This window comes from Sorex fumeus, unplaced genomic scaffold, assembly GCF_029834395.1.
Source record: "Sorex fumeus unplaced genomic scaffold, SorFum_2.1 ptg000002l, whole genome shotgun sequence".
NCBI lineage: Eukaryota > Metazoa > Chordata > Mammalia > Eulipotyphla > Soricidae > Sorex > Sorex fumeus.
The window spans coordinates 18,463,577-18,476,666 of NW_026606059.1; the positions used below are offsets into that span (position 1 = coordinate 18,463,577).

General features: G+C 41.5%; 1 protein-coding gene across 1 annotated transcript in view; it reads left to right on the top strand.

Annotated features, from left to right (window-relative positions):
* The window catches only part of SNX16 (sorting nexin 16), a 37,235-nt gene extending 24,396 nt beyond the window's left edge, over positions 1-12,839 (top strand). The window contains exons 5-8 of the mRNA XM_056107326.1: positions 3,490-3,559; positions 6,868-7,004; positions 9,166-9,285; positions 11,316-12,839. Coding sequence (XP_055963301.1) covers positions 3,490-3,559; positions 6,868-7,004; positions 9,166-9,285; positions 11,316-11,412 — 424 coding nt within the window. The 3' untranslated portion in view covers positions 11,413-12,839. The remainder of the gene's footprint in view (positions 1-3,489; positions 3,560-6,867; positions 7,005-9,165; positions 9,286-11,315) is intronic.
* The last annotated feature ends 251 nt before the right edge of the window (positions 12,840-13,090 follow it).

Below are 13,090 nucleotides of genomic sequence, written 5' to 3' on the forward strand. Positions count from 1 at the left end.
AGTCTTTAAGGAGATTTTATTACCGCACTATTTTTTAAAAAATAAGGTGTTATCGAGAGATGTTGAGTCCGTTCTATATTTTTATAAAATGATAAGATTCAGTTATGTATGCCATACTTAATTTCATCTCGTGGGAATCAGCATGTTATTACCAAGGCTGGCTATAACTGTGGCATTCAATTGTTTTACACCTATGTATGTGGATGTGGTTGGGAACCATTGCTCTTGTAGACCAGTGGTATTACAACTACAGATCATCATGGTCTGCAGGTTGGCTTTTGAAGACTCCATTAAGTTAGATGACTTCCTCAAATATTAGTTTTGTAGAAAACTGCAGTGAAAACAGTTCTTTCTGATGAAGTCATGAAATTTACATACAAGTGGTACTACATGGAAAGTATCATGCTAAGAGAAATGAGTCAGAAAGAGAGGGACAGACATAAAAAGATTGCATTCATCTGGGGGACATAAAGTAACAAAATAGGAGATTAATACCCAAGAATAGCTGAGAAGAGTTCCAGGAGGATTGCTCCATGGCTTAGAGGCCAGCCGGGCATGCTAGGGGAAAGGGCAGCTCAGATAGAGAAGGGAGCACCAAATAAAGGGTGTTTGGAGGATCCTCCCTGGATGGGAGATGCAAGTTGAAAGTAGACTATGGACCAAACATGATTGCCACTCAGTGCCTCTTTTGCAGACCACAACCCAAAAGGAGAGAGAGAACAAAAGGGAATGCCCTGCCACAGAGGCAAGGTGGGATGGGGGGAAGGGGGGTGGGAGGGATACTGGGACCCGTGGTGGTGCAAAATGGGCACTGGTGGAGGGATGGGTATTTGATCATTGTATAATCGAAACCCAAGCACAAAAATTTGTAAGTCTACAACTGTACCTCATGGTGTTCCACTAATAAAAATTTTTAAAAAAACCATAAACATTTGCACTATTATAAAAAAAAAACAATTCTTTCTATTCAGCTACATGCAAACTCTTACCTAGCTAAATTAATATCTGAGAGTTTACACAAGACTTAATTTTTTAAGCTTAGTAATGGAGTCATTTTAGGCAGTTGCTTTTATATGAAAGTTCAGGCATCTGTTGAAAAGTCAGTCTTCACATTTGTGAGTTGTACAATGGTATAACAGTGGACAGAAATTTGTTCTGTTGCATTCATAGTTTATTTTTCCTAATTATATAATTCTTACAAATTCAATATTTGTTGAATACTTATGCTTTTCTGCTTGATCCTATGATGTTTTACACAGTCCAGGAACTGTCATCTAATTTTCAGTGAAGCGGAATGCTTGGTAAACAGAAAATATTAATAATACTATATAATAAGTCTTAGGAGGTAGGTATCTTCAAGAAACTATGGTTTATTTGTATGAACTGCATAAGAGTGCTAAACCCTTTTAGAGAAATAGGAAAAGGGAACTTCATCAAAGAAGATGCTGTTAGTAATAAATGAGGTGAGTCATGAAGAATAACATGAGTTAGTCGGGAAACGGCAGAAAGAATGTTCTAGGATTAATTGCATGAGGGAAAACACAGAAGCATGCAAGAAGCAGCGTCATGCTCCTGGGAGATCACAGGATTGTCGAGTAGGAAATTTAACGTGAATCTAGGCGGGTGCCTTAGATCAACACTGAGGAGCGGGACTTTTCCCTCTTTGATCAAGGAGGCACGTGTAGATTTTAAGCTAGGCTTGAGATTAATGCATACATCTTTGAAATATTCTGGATTAGAAGAAAGGAAACCCAGTAGAGGGACACAGGCGAGCACTTAGTAACTAGAGAGAAGATCAGGGTCTAATCTAAGTCCCCTTAACGGCCTTCACAGCCTCCCCAGAGAGCTCAGCGTGAGCCCCTCGGCCTTACACCCACCTGCCCTTACCCTCGGGGTTATAGTTCATATCTTGCTGCTTGTTATTTTAACGAAGTGGCAACTCTGGAGGAAAACTGATAAAACATTTCTGTCTCAGGCCAGAGAGATAGTACAAAGGTTAAGGCCCTTGCCTTGCTTTTGCTGACCCGGGTTCAATCCCTGAACACTGAAGATGGGTCCCCCCCTCCCCCCCCACCCCAAGGACTGCCAGGTATGACCCCTAAGCCCAGAACCAGAACAACACTTGGAGTGCTGCCGCGTGTGACCCCGAAAGAAAACTTTTCCTATCATAGACATTTCCAGTACTTTTTATACAGTGACTTTTTGTGCAATTTTGGTATTGACAATTGATATTTGGTGTTTTCAATGCATTTTTACCTAGTTTTTAGCGAACCTTTTAATAAATTTTGGCCCGTGCTTTTAGGGTTGTTTTTCTTTTTCTTTTAAACACAAAATCAGGGGGCCAAGCATGTAACTTAGTGACAGAGTGTTCAACTTGCAAACGAGAGACCCTGGGTTAGATCCCCATCACCACACAATCAAAGTGATAATAAATAAAAACCCAGTCTCAGGGCTGGAGAGACAGCACAGCAGGTAGGGCGTTTGCCTTGCACACGGCCAACCCGGGTTTGATTCCCAGCATCCCTTATGGTCCCCTGAGCACCGCCAGGAGTAACTCCTGAGTGCAGAGCCAGGAGTAACCCCTGTGCATCGCCAGGTGTGACCCAAAAAGCAAAAAAAAAAAAAAAAAAAACCAGTCTCGATAATTGTCCTAAGGGATACTCGGGGTATGTTCTTTTGGAAGAGTCCTTAAACTTCCCATTTTTCTTTTTATGATCTTCCTCTGTCAGTAATTATCCTTAATGACCCAAACTAAACCCTAAATACACCACCTTTATAGTCAATTAGTGTAGCATATTAGGAAATGATATTCTCACCTATTTATTTCTAAATTTGTCTCCATATTTGTTTGAACATACTCACAGAGTTCTCTGTCCAGAATTGCTTGAGAGAATTTTTGTAACAAAGAACTTAGGTTATCTGCCTTCCTAACCTATTTCTGTTCATTGCAAAGTATAATATTTCATTATTTTGTTATTTATAGTACTTTAGAAATGGAATGCTAATTTTTTTTCTTGTTCTATCTAGGAAAAGTTTTATATAAGTATGGTTCCAAGACTACTCTAGCTTAAAAAAAAGTTTTCATTAGAAGCAGCCATTTAAGACGAGATAAATGAAGTTTGAATTAGAAATTACATTAACTTCTAACAGGATATGAGTTTTGTGATTAATTAAAATACAAATTCTTTTGAAAAGCATTTAGGTTGGTTTCCTGTGCCAGTCTGAATTATGTTTCATGTATGTAGTCGGGAGAAAAATTTCATAATCTGTTAATACTGAAAAATTGTAGATGTTCAGTAGATTTCATGTTTGAATTTTTGTATGAAGACACAAACCAGCTTTCTTTTATTTGGGCTTATCGGCAGGCAAATTCAACTTGCTTTAAACGTTGTAGAGCTTCAAAGTAACTTTTGCTTTTTGCTTTATGTCTTTTATAAATTTATTTATGCCCTAGCTGATGGTGTGTTTTCTCTCTTTCCCTCTGGGAAGCCTTGCAGTGAGAGAGTTCCTTTGTCTGGACGATCCACCGGGCCCATTTGACAGCCTGGAAGAAAGCCGGGTAAGTGCTGTGTATCACATGTACCGTACGGAGGAGAAACCCATAATATACTACAGTAACGCCATTGTTTCTTAAATGAAGAAAATAATTAAGCATCATTTCAGACTTGGTAATTTTGCACAGAAAGCTTTGACTGCTTGAGTCAAAGGTTTCTTTCACTGACCGTATATGGATTTAGTTCAGCTTAAAGATGAAATACTCAGCTATGTCATGTAGTCACTAACTGAAATCTTGGACTTTGTGCTCAGTATTTTTTACCACTGAAAGAAAATTATTTTGAAATTCATTTTACTGCGTTTTAAAAGTCTTCTTTGGATGTTTTCTAAGCATTGGTGTTAAAAACCTACCATTAAGTTTGAAACTTCTTTTTAGCCGTTATGTCTCATCAACTCAGATCAAGTCTGATGCTGCTTAAATTGCATTTTTGATGTGTTAAAGTCTGTTTCTTGTAGCAGTTAGGCCAGACTCACAAAGCAGAGTGTAGTAATAGTAGATTGGCTGTCCCCACCCCACCCAAAATGTTTGGCATTATCTAAAAGGAACAAACTTAATTGGTAGGTTTGTAATGTTTTCTGTTAAACTGTGTGAGTTCTTTGTATTAGAGTGATTGACAGCTTGCGTGGTAACCTTTCAGTACCTATGTTTCAAACCGTAATGCCCAAAAGGAAGGAGAAAGAGAGCAAGAGAGAGAGAGAGAGAAAAGTGCCTGCCGTAGAGGCAGACTGGGGGCAGAGGACGAAGAGAAAACTAGAGACATTGGGGGTGGGAAATGTACACTGTTGAAGGGATGATGTTGGAACAGTGTGTGACTGAAATCCAATGAACAACTTAGTAACTGTGTATCTTCAGTATGTCATCTATGAGATTCCTAAATAAACTTCAGGTTTTTAAAAACATTTTCAATTTTTTTTTTTTTTTTTTGGTTTGGGGGCTATACTCAGAGGTGGCTTATTCCTGGTTCTGTGTTCAGTAATCATTCCTACCAGGGATATGCCCCCGGTTGGGGTATCTGCATCACCCCAGCCCAGCCTGCCTCTATGGTCTTTTTCAAGTAATACTTTTAAATGTAAAGTAAAGTAAAGGCCCTCCCGTTGTTCGTCGATTTGCTCGAGCGGGCCCAGTAACGTCTCCATTGGAGACTTCATTGTTACTGTGTTTGAAATATCGAATACATCATGGGTAGCTTGCCAGGCTCTGCCGTGTGGGCGAGATACTCTCGGTAGCTTGCCGGGCTCTCCGAGAGGGGCAGAGGAATCGAACTCGGCTCGGCCATGTTGGCTGCGTGCAAGGCAAACGCCCTACCGTAGTAAAATAAATTTTTAAATTCCATTTGAATACTTTTAAATTTAATTTAAATACTTGTAAATGTTGTCAAATTTTGAATTAATTTTTTTTTTTTTTTTTTTTTTTTTTTTTTTGCTTTTTGGGTCACACCCGGCGATGCTCAGGGGTTACTCCTGGCTCATGCACTCAGGAATTGCTCCTGGCAGTGCTCAGGGGAACATATGGGGTGCTGGGAATCGAACCTGTATCGGCCATCTTGGCTGCATGCAAGGCAAACGCCCTACCTGCTGTGCTATCGCTCTAGCCCCAAATTAATTTTCTTTTAATGGTAAAAAAGATAGAGAACAGAGTGCAAGATTTTAGCAACTATATGACATATCTAAGTATTTAATTTTTAAACTGAACTAAATCCATATAGGATCAGTGAAAGAAAAAGCAGGCACTTTTTTCTTTTTCTTTTTTTTTTTTTTTTTTGCTGGAGCAATTGCACAGCGGTGGGGCATTTGCCTTGCACACAGCTGGCCCGGCCAAGCAAGGTTCAATTCTTCCGCCCCTCTTGGAGAGCCTGGCAAGCTACCGAGAGTATCTCGCCTGCATGACAAAGCTTGGCAAGCTCCCTGTAGCATATTCGATATGCCAAACACAGTAACAACAAGTATGATGGAGACATTACTGGCCCACTCGAGCAAATCGATGAACAACGGGAGGACCGTGACCGTGACTGTGCTTTTTGGGTCACACCCAGTGATGCACAGGGGTTACTCCTGGTTCTTCTCTCAGGAGTTACTCCTGGCGGTTCTCAGGGGACCATATGGGATACTGGGAATCGAACCAGGTCTGCTGCATGCAAGGCAAACACCCTACCCACTGTGCTATCTCTCCAGCCCCCAAGCAGGCAGTCTTACTCGTCTTTCTTCCCCATCCCCCCCCCCACCCTTTTCAGCACTGTGGTTTACCTTACTGTGCGTATCCCTTTACCTCCAGGCCGGAGCAATCGCACAGCGGGTAGGGTGTTTGCCTTGCACGTGGCCGACCCAAGTTCAATTCCTCTGCCCCTCTCTGAGAGCCTGGCAAGCTGCCGAGAGTATCCCGCCTGCACGGCAAAGCCTGGCAAGCTACCCATGCCATATTCGACATGCCAAAAACAGTAACAAGAGTGTCACAATTTGCTGTGAGACGTTACTGGTGCCTGCTCTAGCAAATCGATGTACAACGGGAGGACAGTGCTACAGTGCTACAGCACTGAGTCCTGGGCCAGAGTAACCACTTCCTTTCTCACTGCAGTGCTCTCTTCCCTGATTCCTCCCACCTCCCCTGCCCTCCCGGTGGTAAGGTCCCTACCAAGGACCAGTTCTGGTGCTCTTGATTTTTGTTGCCGTGGGGTTTTAGTTATTCCCCTACAGTGTATCTCTATACGCCATGTCCGAGTGAGAACCTCCCCTGTCTGTGTCTCCCTCTGAATGTAAAAACAGACCTTCAGATCAGTGGGATAGAGTTGAAAATCCAAAGGCAGCCCCTCAGGTAGATGGTCAGTTAATCTTTGATACAGGGATATATAAAGTGGAGCAAGGAAAGCCTCTTCAATAAATGATGCTGGGAAATCTGGTTGGCAACATGCAAAAAAAAAAAAAAAATTGAACTCAGATGTCTTTCTAATGCCACATGTAAAAGTCAAATCAAAGACGAATTGGCGGGGCTGGAGAGATAGCACAGCGGGTAGGGCGTTTGCTTTGCACACGGCCAATCCGGGTTCGATTCCCAGCATCCCATATGGTCCTTTGAGCACCGCCAGGAGTAACTCCTGAGTTCAGAGCCAGGTGTGACCCAAAAAGCAAAAAAAAAAAAAAAAAAAAGAATTGGCTTTTGGTTGCTGAGTTGACACATTCGGAAACCTTATATTGCTGCTAACTTTTCTGTGACTTACACATTTCGTTTCTGGAAGGCCCCACACAGTTTCAGAAACTTGCGCTGTGAAGAATAGTATTGTGTAAGTGATTCTGTGTATGTGTTTCATTGTTTCTAAGGCTTTTTGTGAAACTTTAGAAGAGACGAACTACCGTTTACAGAAGGAACTCCTTGAAAAACAAAAAGAAGTGGAATCGCTGAAGAAACTACTCAGCGAGAAGCAGCTTTTCTTAGACGCTCTCCAGAGCAGGTTCAGGTATGTTGCGGTACTTGTATTTTTGGTCTGACCACTTCCGCTCTCAGTCCTCTTGGCTAATACCCTTTGTATTTTGCTATGACTCAGGAAATTGCAGATTACTGGTAGACCGGAAACTTGCCTGGATTATTTCGGTGACTGCACATTTGGAGAGTGGGAAGAAACTTCAAAAAAATAAGCTCTACCTGTTCAATTATTAATGTGCATTTTAATCTATTTAAATGGTACATTTTAGGCCTTTTTTTTTTTTCAATGGGTGAGGGCCATACGTGGCAGTACTTTGCATATGAAGATTCTAGTTGGCCTTCTCATCAAAATATGTTGAATCAGTGTTAAGAGCATTTTTAAATTGAGATTCTACAAGCCAGAAGAGAATGGAGAGATACAGAACAAAAACGCAACAAAATGGACTCCTCAGGGCTGGAGTGACAGTGCAGCGGGGAGGGCATTTGCCTTGCACACGGCTGATCAAGGCTCAATCCCCGGCATCCCATATGGTCCCCCAGCCCCGCCAGGAGTGATTCCTTACTGCAGCCCTGAGCATCTCCGGGTGTGACCCAGAAAGCTGTGTGCAAGGCAAACGCCCTACCAGCTGTGCTATTGCTCTAGCCCCTGAAACCAGTTTTGTAAGAAGCATTAAAAGAGCTTCACTAGGACAAACCCTAATGTGCAGGGCACTCACTAAAGGCACCTGTGTCTCCCTTTGCTAGATTAAAAAAGGGATGTTTATTCCCAGTTTACTGTGGGACTTTTTACACCTTTTCAATAATGAATTAATATCTGTATTGACCTATGTTTGATCAGGTTTTTTTTTTTTAACAGCCAGAGATATTTTTATTGAAATATTTCACTTAATGCAGACACGTAAGCAGTATCTATAATATTTTTTCTGACATAAAACCAATATTCCTTTTCTTAGGATTCTTAGTGCTTTGTACTGTTGGTACTCTTTGTACTATTATACAACTGTTTATATTTTCCCGTTGGAGCGATAGCACAGAGGTAGGGCATTTGCCTTGCACGCAGCCAACATGGCCGACCCGAGTTCGATTCCTCCGCCCCTCTCGGAGAGCCCGGCAAGCTACCGAGAGTATCTCGCCCGCACGGCAGAGCCTGGCAAGCTCCCCGTGACGCATTCTATATGCCAGACACAGTAACAACAAAGTCTCCAATGGAGACGTTACTGGACCCGCTCAAGCAAATCGATGAACAACGGGAGGGCCTTTACCTTTACCTTTACCTCCCTTCACTCAATAGATTTTACTTTATGGGGCTGGAGCGATAGCATAGCAGGTAGGGAGTTTGCTTTGCACGTATCCGACGTGGGTTCGATTCTCAGCATCCCATGGGAATATGTTCCCCCGAGCACCACCAGGAGTAATTCCTGAGTGCAAAGCCAGGAATAACCCCTATGCATCACGGGGTGTGAGCCAAAAAGCAAAAAAAAAAAAAAAAAAAATTTTTTTTTTTTTTACTTTTGTAGGTTTTGCCCATTTCATGGAACTCTAAAATATATTGGCACAGAATTTTGTTTATGAAAAGCTTTATCGCAGGGAAGGCATGATAATTACCACAGTAAGATTGAAATATAGCACGCAGCAATATATTTTAGGTGCCAGAGTTGAAAATTCAGTTATGAAGATAGACAGTATACTATATTGTAGTGCATCATTTGAATTTCTTTACGTAGGTTAAAATCATACAGTAACCAATCATCACTAATTCACTTACTGATTTATTTTATGATAATTCCATTTGCCATTCCTTTAAGTTTTTATGGAACAAGTCATGTGAAATAAATTCATAACATTCCTGTCAAGGGCAGGCTGGGGGCAGGAAGGAACCTGGGGCATTGTTGGTGGGACTGGCGTCAGAATGTCTGTCTGAAACAGCTCTGTTATATGCGGCTTTGAAAACCGGAATCAATGCAAATTAAAAGAAAAAATATCAGAAATAAAATATAAATCATTTAAATCATTTAAATTTAGATAAATCATTTAAATTTAGAAAGTAATCATTAGACTCTGTATCAGTAGTTCATTCACCAGATGACTGTATTAAGACTTTGTAGCCGAAGACTACTAAGGCCTCCTGTATTCGCAATAATAAGCACGCGTATTTTCCTCATAGACTCTCACTGGTTGCTCTTACTATCTTTCAGAACACTGTCATTAGATCCTGCAGGGTCACTGCACATGTATGAGGCAGAAGACGGGTCTGACCGGAAGGTGGAGTGCACTGCACCTGTTGGGGACCGAGAGGCCTTGGAAGAAGAACCTCGGTACATAGTGTCTAATGTCTTACACTCTAATCGTCCTAATCATGGCATGGAAATAATTATAATTCTGTAGCTTACTTTTTATGAAAGCTCCCGGTGGCGTATTCCATATGCCAAAAATAGTAACAAGTCTCACAGTGGAGACGTTACTGGTGCCCCCTCGAGTAATGACAGTGATACGGGATGATAGTGATACAGTACTATCTATGAAATCAGATTTTCATCATTAATTACCTTTAAAAAAACGGAAACAGACCGTAGATATTCTAGCCAGCGCCTAAGGGTGAATTTTGGTATCCAGGCTCTACATTTTTTTATTCGCCTTTTTCAGAAAGTATGTTTTATTAACCGAGCACTGACTCGGTAAACATACATTTAGCACTGACCGAATTGTTATTTTATTAATTTGTGGTGGTGGTGGTGGTGGTTGTTGTTGTTGTTGCTTTGTAGTTTATACCCAGCAATGCTTAGGAGCTACCTCTGGCGGTGCTCAGAGGACCTTATGGGATACCAAGGATCGAACCTGGGTCAACTGCTTGCAATGCAAACACCCTACCTGCTGTACTATCACTCCGGCCCTTTTTTTTTTTTAATCTTTTATCTCCTTCAGTGTTACTTTTTCCATTCAAAAATATGGGATGATATAACAGTATGACCCTGCCTACCTAGTTAAACCATGGTGCATTTGAAGGTTTATAATATGTTTTACTTATAAACTCAAGGTCGTTTTCAGTACTTAAATGGCAGAGCTTCTAATGTTGTGATATACATGGAGTTTCTGTTGGCAAAAGTAATTGCAGACTAGATTTATGTTGGTAAGCGGTAGTTGAGAGAGCTGGAAGAGTCCAAAATAAACTTTGAAGAGTTATATGACAGTAGCACTGTAGCACTGTCCTCCCATTGTTCATCGATTTGCTCGAGCGGGCCCAGTAACGTCTCCATCGTGAGACTTGTTGTTACTGTGTTTGGCATATCGAGTACTTCACGGGTAGCTTGCCGGGCTCTCCGAGAGGGGCAGAGGAATCAAACCCAGCTCAGCCGGCCGGCCACGTGCAAGTGATGACTTTAAAATATTAACTTCCGGGGCTGGAGCAATAGCACAGTGGGTAGGGCATTTGCCTTGCACGCAGCCGACCTGGGATCGATTCCCAGCATCCCATATGGTCCCCTGAGCGCCGCCAGGAGTAATTCCTGAGTGCAGAGCCAGGAATAACCCCTGTGCATTGCCGGATGTGACCCAAAAAGCAAGTCACAGTTGGTCATAGTCCTCCTGTTCATCAATTTGCTCGAGCGGGCCCAGTAACATCTCCATCGTGAGACTTGTTGTTACTGTGTTTGGCATATGGAATACGTCACGGATAGCTTGCCTGGCTCTGCCGTGCGGGCAAGATACTCTCGGTAGCTTGCCGGGCTCTCAGAGAGGGGCGGAGGAATCGAACTTGGGTCGGCCACGTTGGCCACTTGTAAGGCGAACGCCCTACCGCTGTGCTATCGCTCCAGCCCCGCAAAAAATAAAATAAAATATTAACTTCTAGTTGACCCCAAGTATCATGGGTTTAGCAATAACAGCGCCGGAATGGCACTCTCAGCCCTGGTGTGAGCCATCTGACCTAGTAGCATCAGGAGAGGCACCTAGACTCCCTAAGCACCGCATGGGATGCACCCCCCCACCCCCTCCCCCACCAACAAAAAATAAAATTTTTTGTCTGATTAGCAATTTAAATACTTTCTAGGGGGTTAGAGCAATGATATACAGCAGGTAAGGAGCTTGCCTTGCAAACTTCCTACCCAGGTTCAATCCTCGGCATCCCATATGGTCCCCCAGTCCCCGCCAGGAGTAATTCCTGAGTGCAGAGCCCTGAGCACTGCTGGATATGGTGCAAAAACAAAATTATTTAAATACTTTCTCATTATATTTTTCATTGAGTACAAAAATATGCTTTTCATATGTTAAGAGGTTTTTTTTTAAGTTTATGGAAAATGAAATAGCATCTATCCAGTCTCTTCATTGATGTGTTTCTCTTTCTTTACAGAGTTGGTAATAAGCCACACTTAAGTTTTAGTGAACCTGAAAATTCTGTGTCAGAGATAGAAGTCGCAGAAGTGGCATATAATGCTGAAGAAGACTGAAGCTTCACAAGCAGTTCTGTATATGTCTGTTTTATCAGCTTTAGAATAGAGTGGCAAATATTTCGTCTTTGTTCCCATTCCAGAGTGGCAAAAATTGTAAATTTTAAAAAAGACTGAAACATTTACTGAAAACTGTAAGGATGCACATGTATAAAGTTTACATACAGTTTAAGTTATTGTAATAAGAAATATATTCACTGCTGCTTTAAATGATCCTTTAGCCAACTGTTGTACTTAATATACTAAAAAAAAATTCTAGTTAAGAATTCTGTTACCAAGCTCCACGTTCTTAAATAGTGTGCATAAATTATTGTGGTGTTTTGGACAGTGGATTGCTCCAAAGTAACATGGATGTGAGTGTGATGACGTGAGTATCTTGTGTGTGTGTATTTGGGTCTGTTCTACTACTCAAGTGAAAATTGCATGTTACTGCCTGGTTGGTGGATACTTTGCTCTTTGACATGATGTTTTCACTTTTGTTTAAATCGGTGGTTGAAAGTTGAATTTAAAATAATAACCTGTTTATTATCTTTAAATAAAAATTGCTTATTTGGAGTGCTATGCTATTTAAAAAAGGAAACTTTCTAGTACCAACCAAAGGGAAACTATTAAAAAAAAATAGAAGAATAACAAAACTGATAGCTTTCAAGTTAAAAGCTAATTAATTGATAATCGGAAACTATAAGTGTCCCAGCTTCTTATGTTACATATTTTTCTTCTATATTTACTTTAAGTCTCCACTTAGAATTGGTAAGTTTGCCTCTGAGAACACTACCTCTTTTTGCTAATCAAGGCTATTATGGTCTATTTTCCTTTAGGAAATAGACCATAAATTCGAGGCAAACAGTAAACAAAAATCTTAATAAAAAAGCCATATTACTACGAAGTTCCTAACTATGTTGACTCCTGGCATTACATTATTTCTTTATATGTGACTAATCTGCTGTAGTGTAATCAGGCTGACGTTCTTTTTAACACATTTAACTTTATAAAATTATATATGATGCACTTTATAAGATTAAAGTGTTTTGTGCCAAGTGTCATTGGTGAATTAATTTCCTTAATAATTGGAGCTAGGAAAAAGAAAATATACAGTGCCTTTACTATTTCACTTTTTGAAAAAGTCTCCTGGGATCTGTGAGTCAGCTTCATTTTTTAAAATGTTTATATCTGCTTTATGTTTAGTTGTTTAAAAGGCCCTCGTTTCATTTTTATCTTCTCGTCACTGTTTTGTTTGGGTGTTTTGGTGGAGGTCTTCCAGCAGTGCGTAGGGACGAGGCCGGAGCGATTGTCCAAGCACCTGCCTTGCAGGCAGCCGGTTTGCTTTAAACCCCAATACCACATAACTCCGAGCCCACCAGGAAGTGGCCCTGAGCACAGAGCCAGGAGTAAGTCCGGAACACTACGCCCCCTGCCCTAGAAAGAAAGAAGTGCTTAGGGGCCAGGCCTTGGCTCCTCGTGGCAATGCTCAGCAAATCTGGTCACAGTCCACAGCAGCACCCTCACCGTGGTCCACAGCTGCCGGAACCACACCCAGCCGGGCTCCTGTGACTATGATTCAGGTCCAGGCCTCTGCAAGGCAAGGCGTGTGCCACCGACCACTGACCTCCCCAGCCCTATTCCTGCTGTTCTGCATATTTGTTATGAAGCGTCATAAATGCGCTTGCGTTTTTAATGC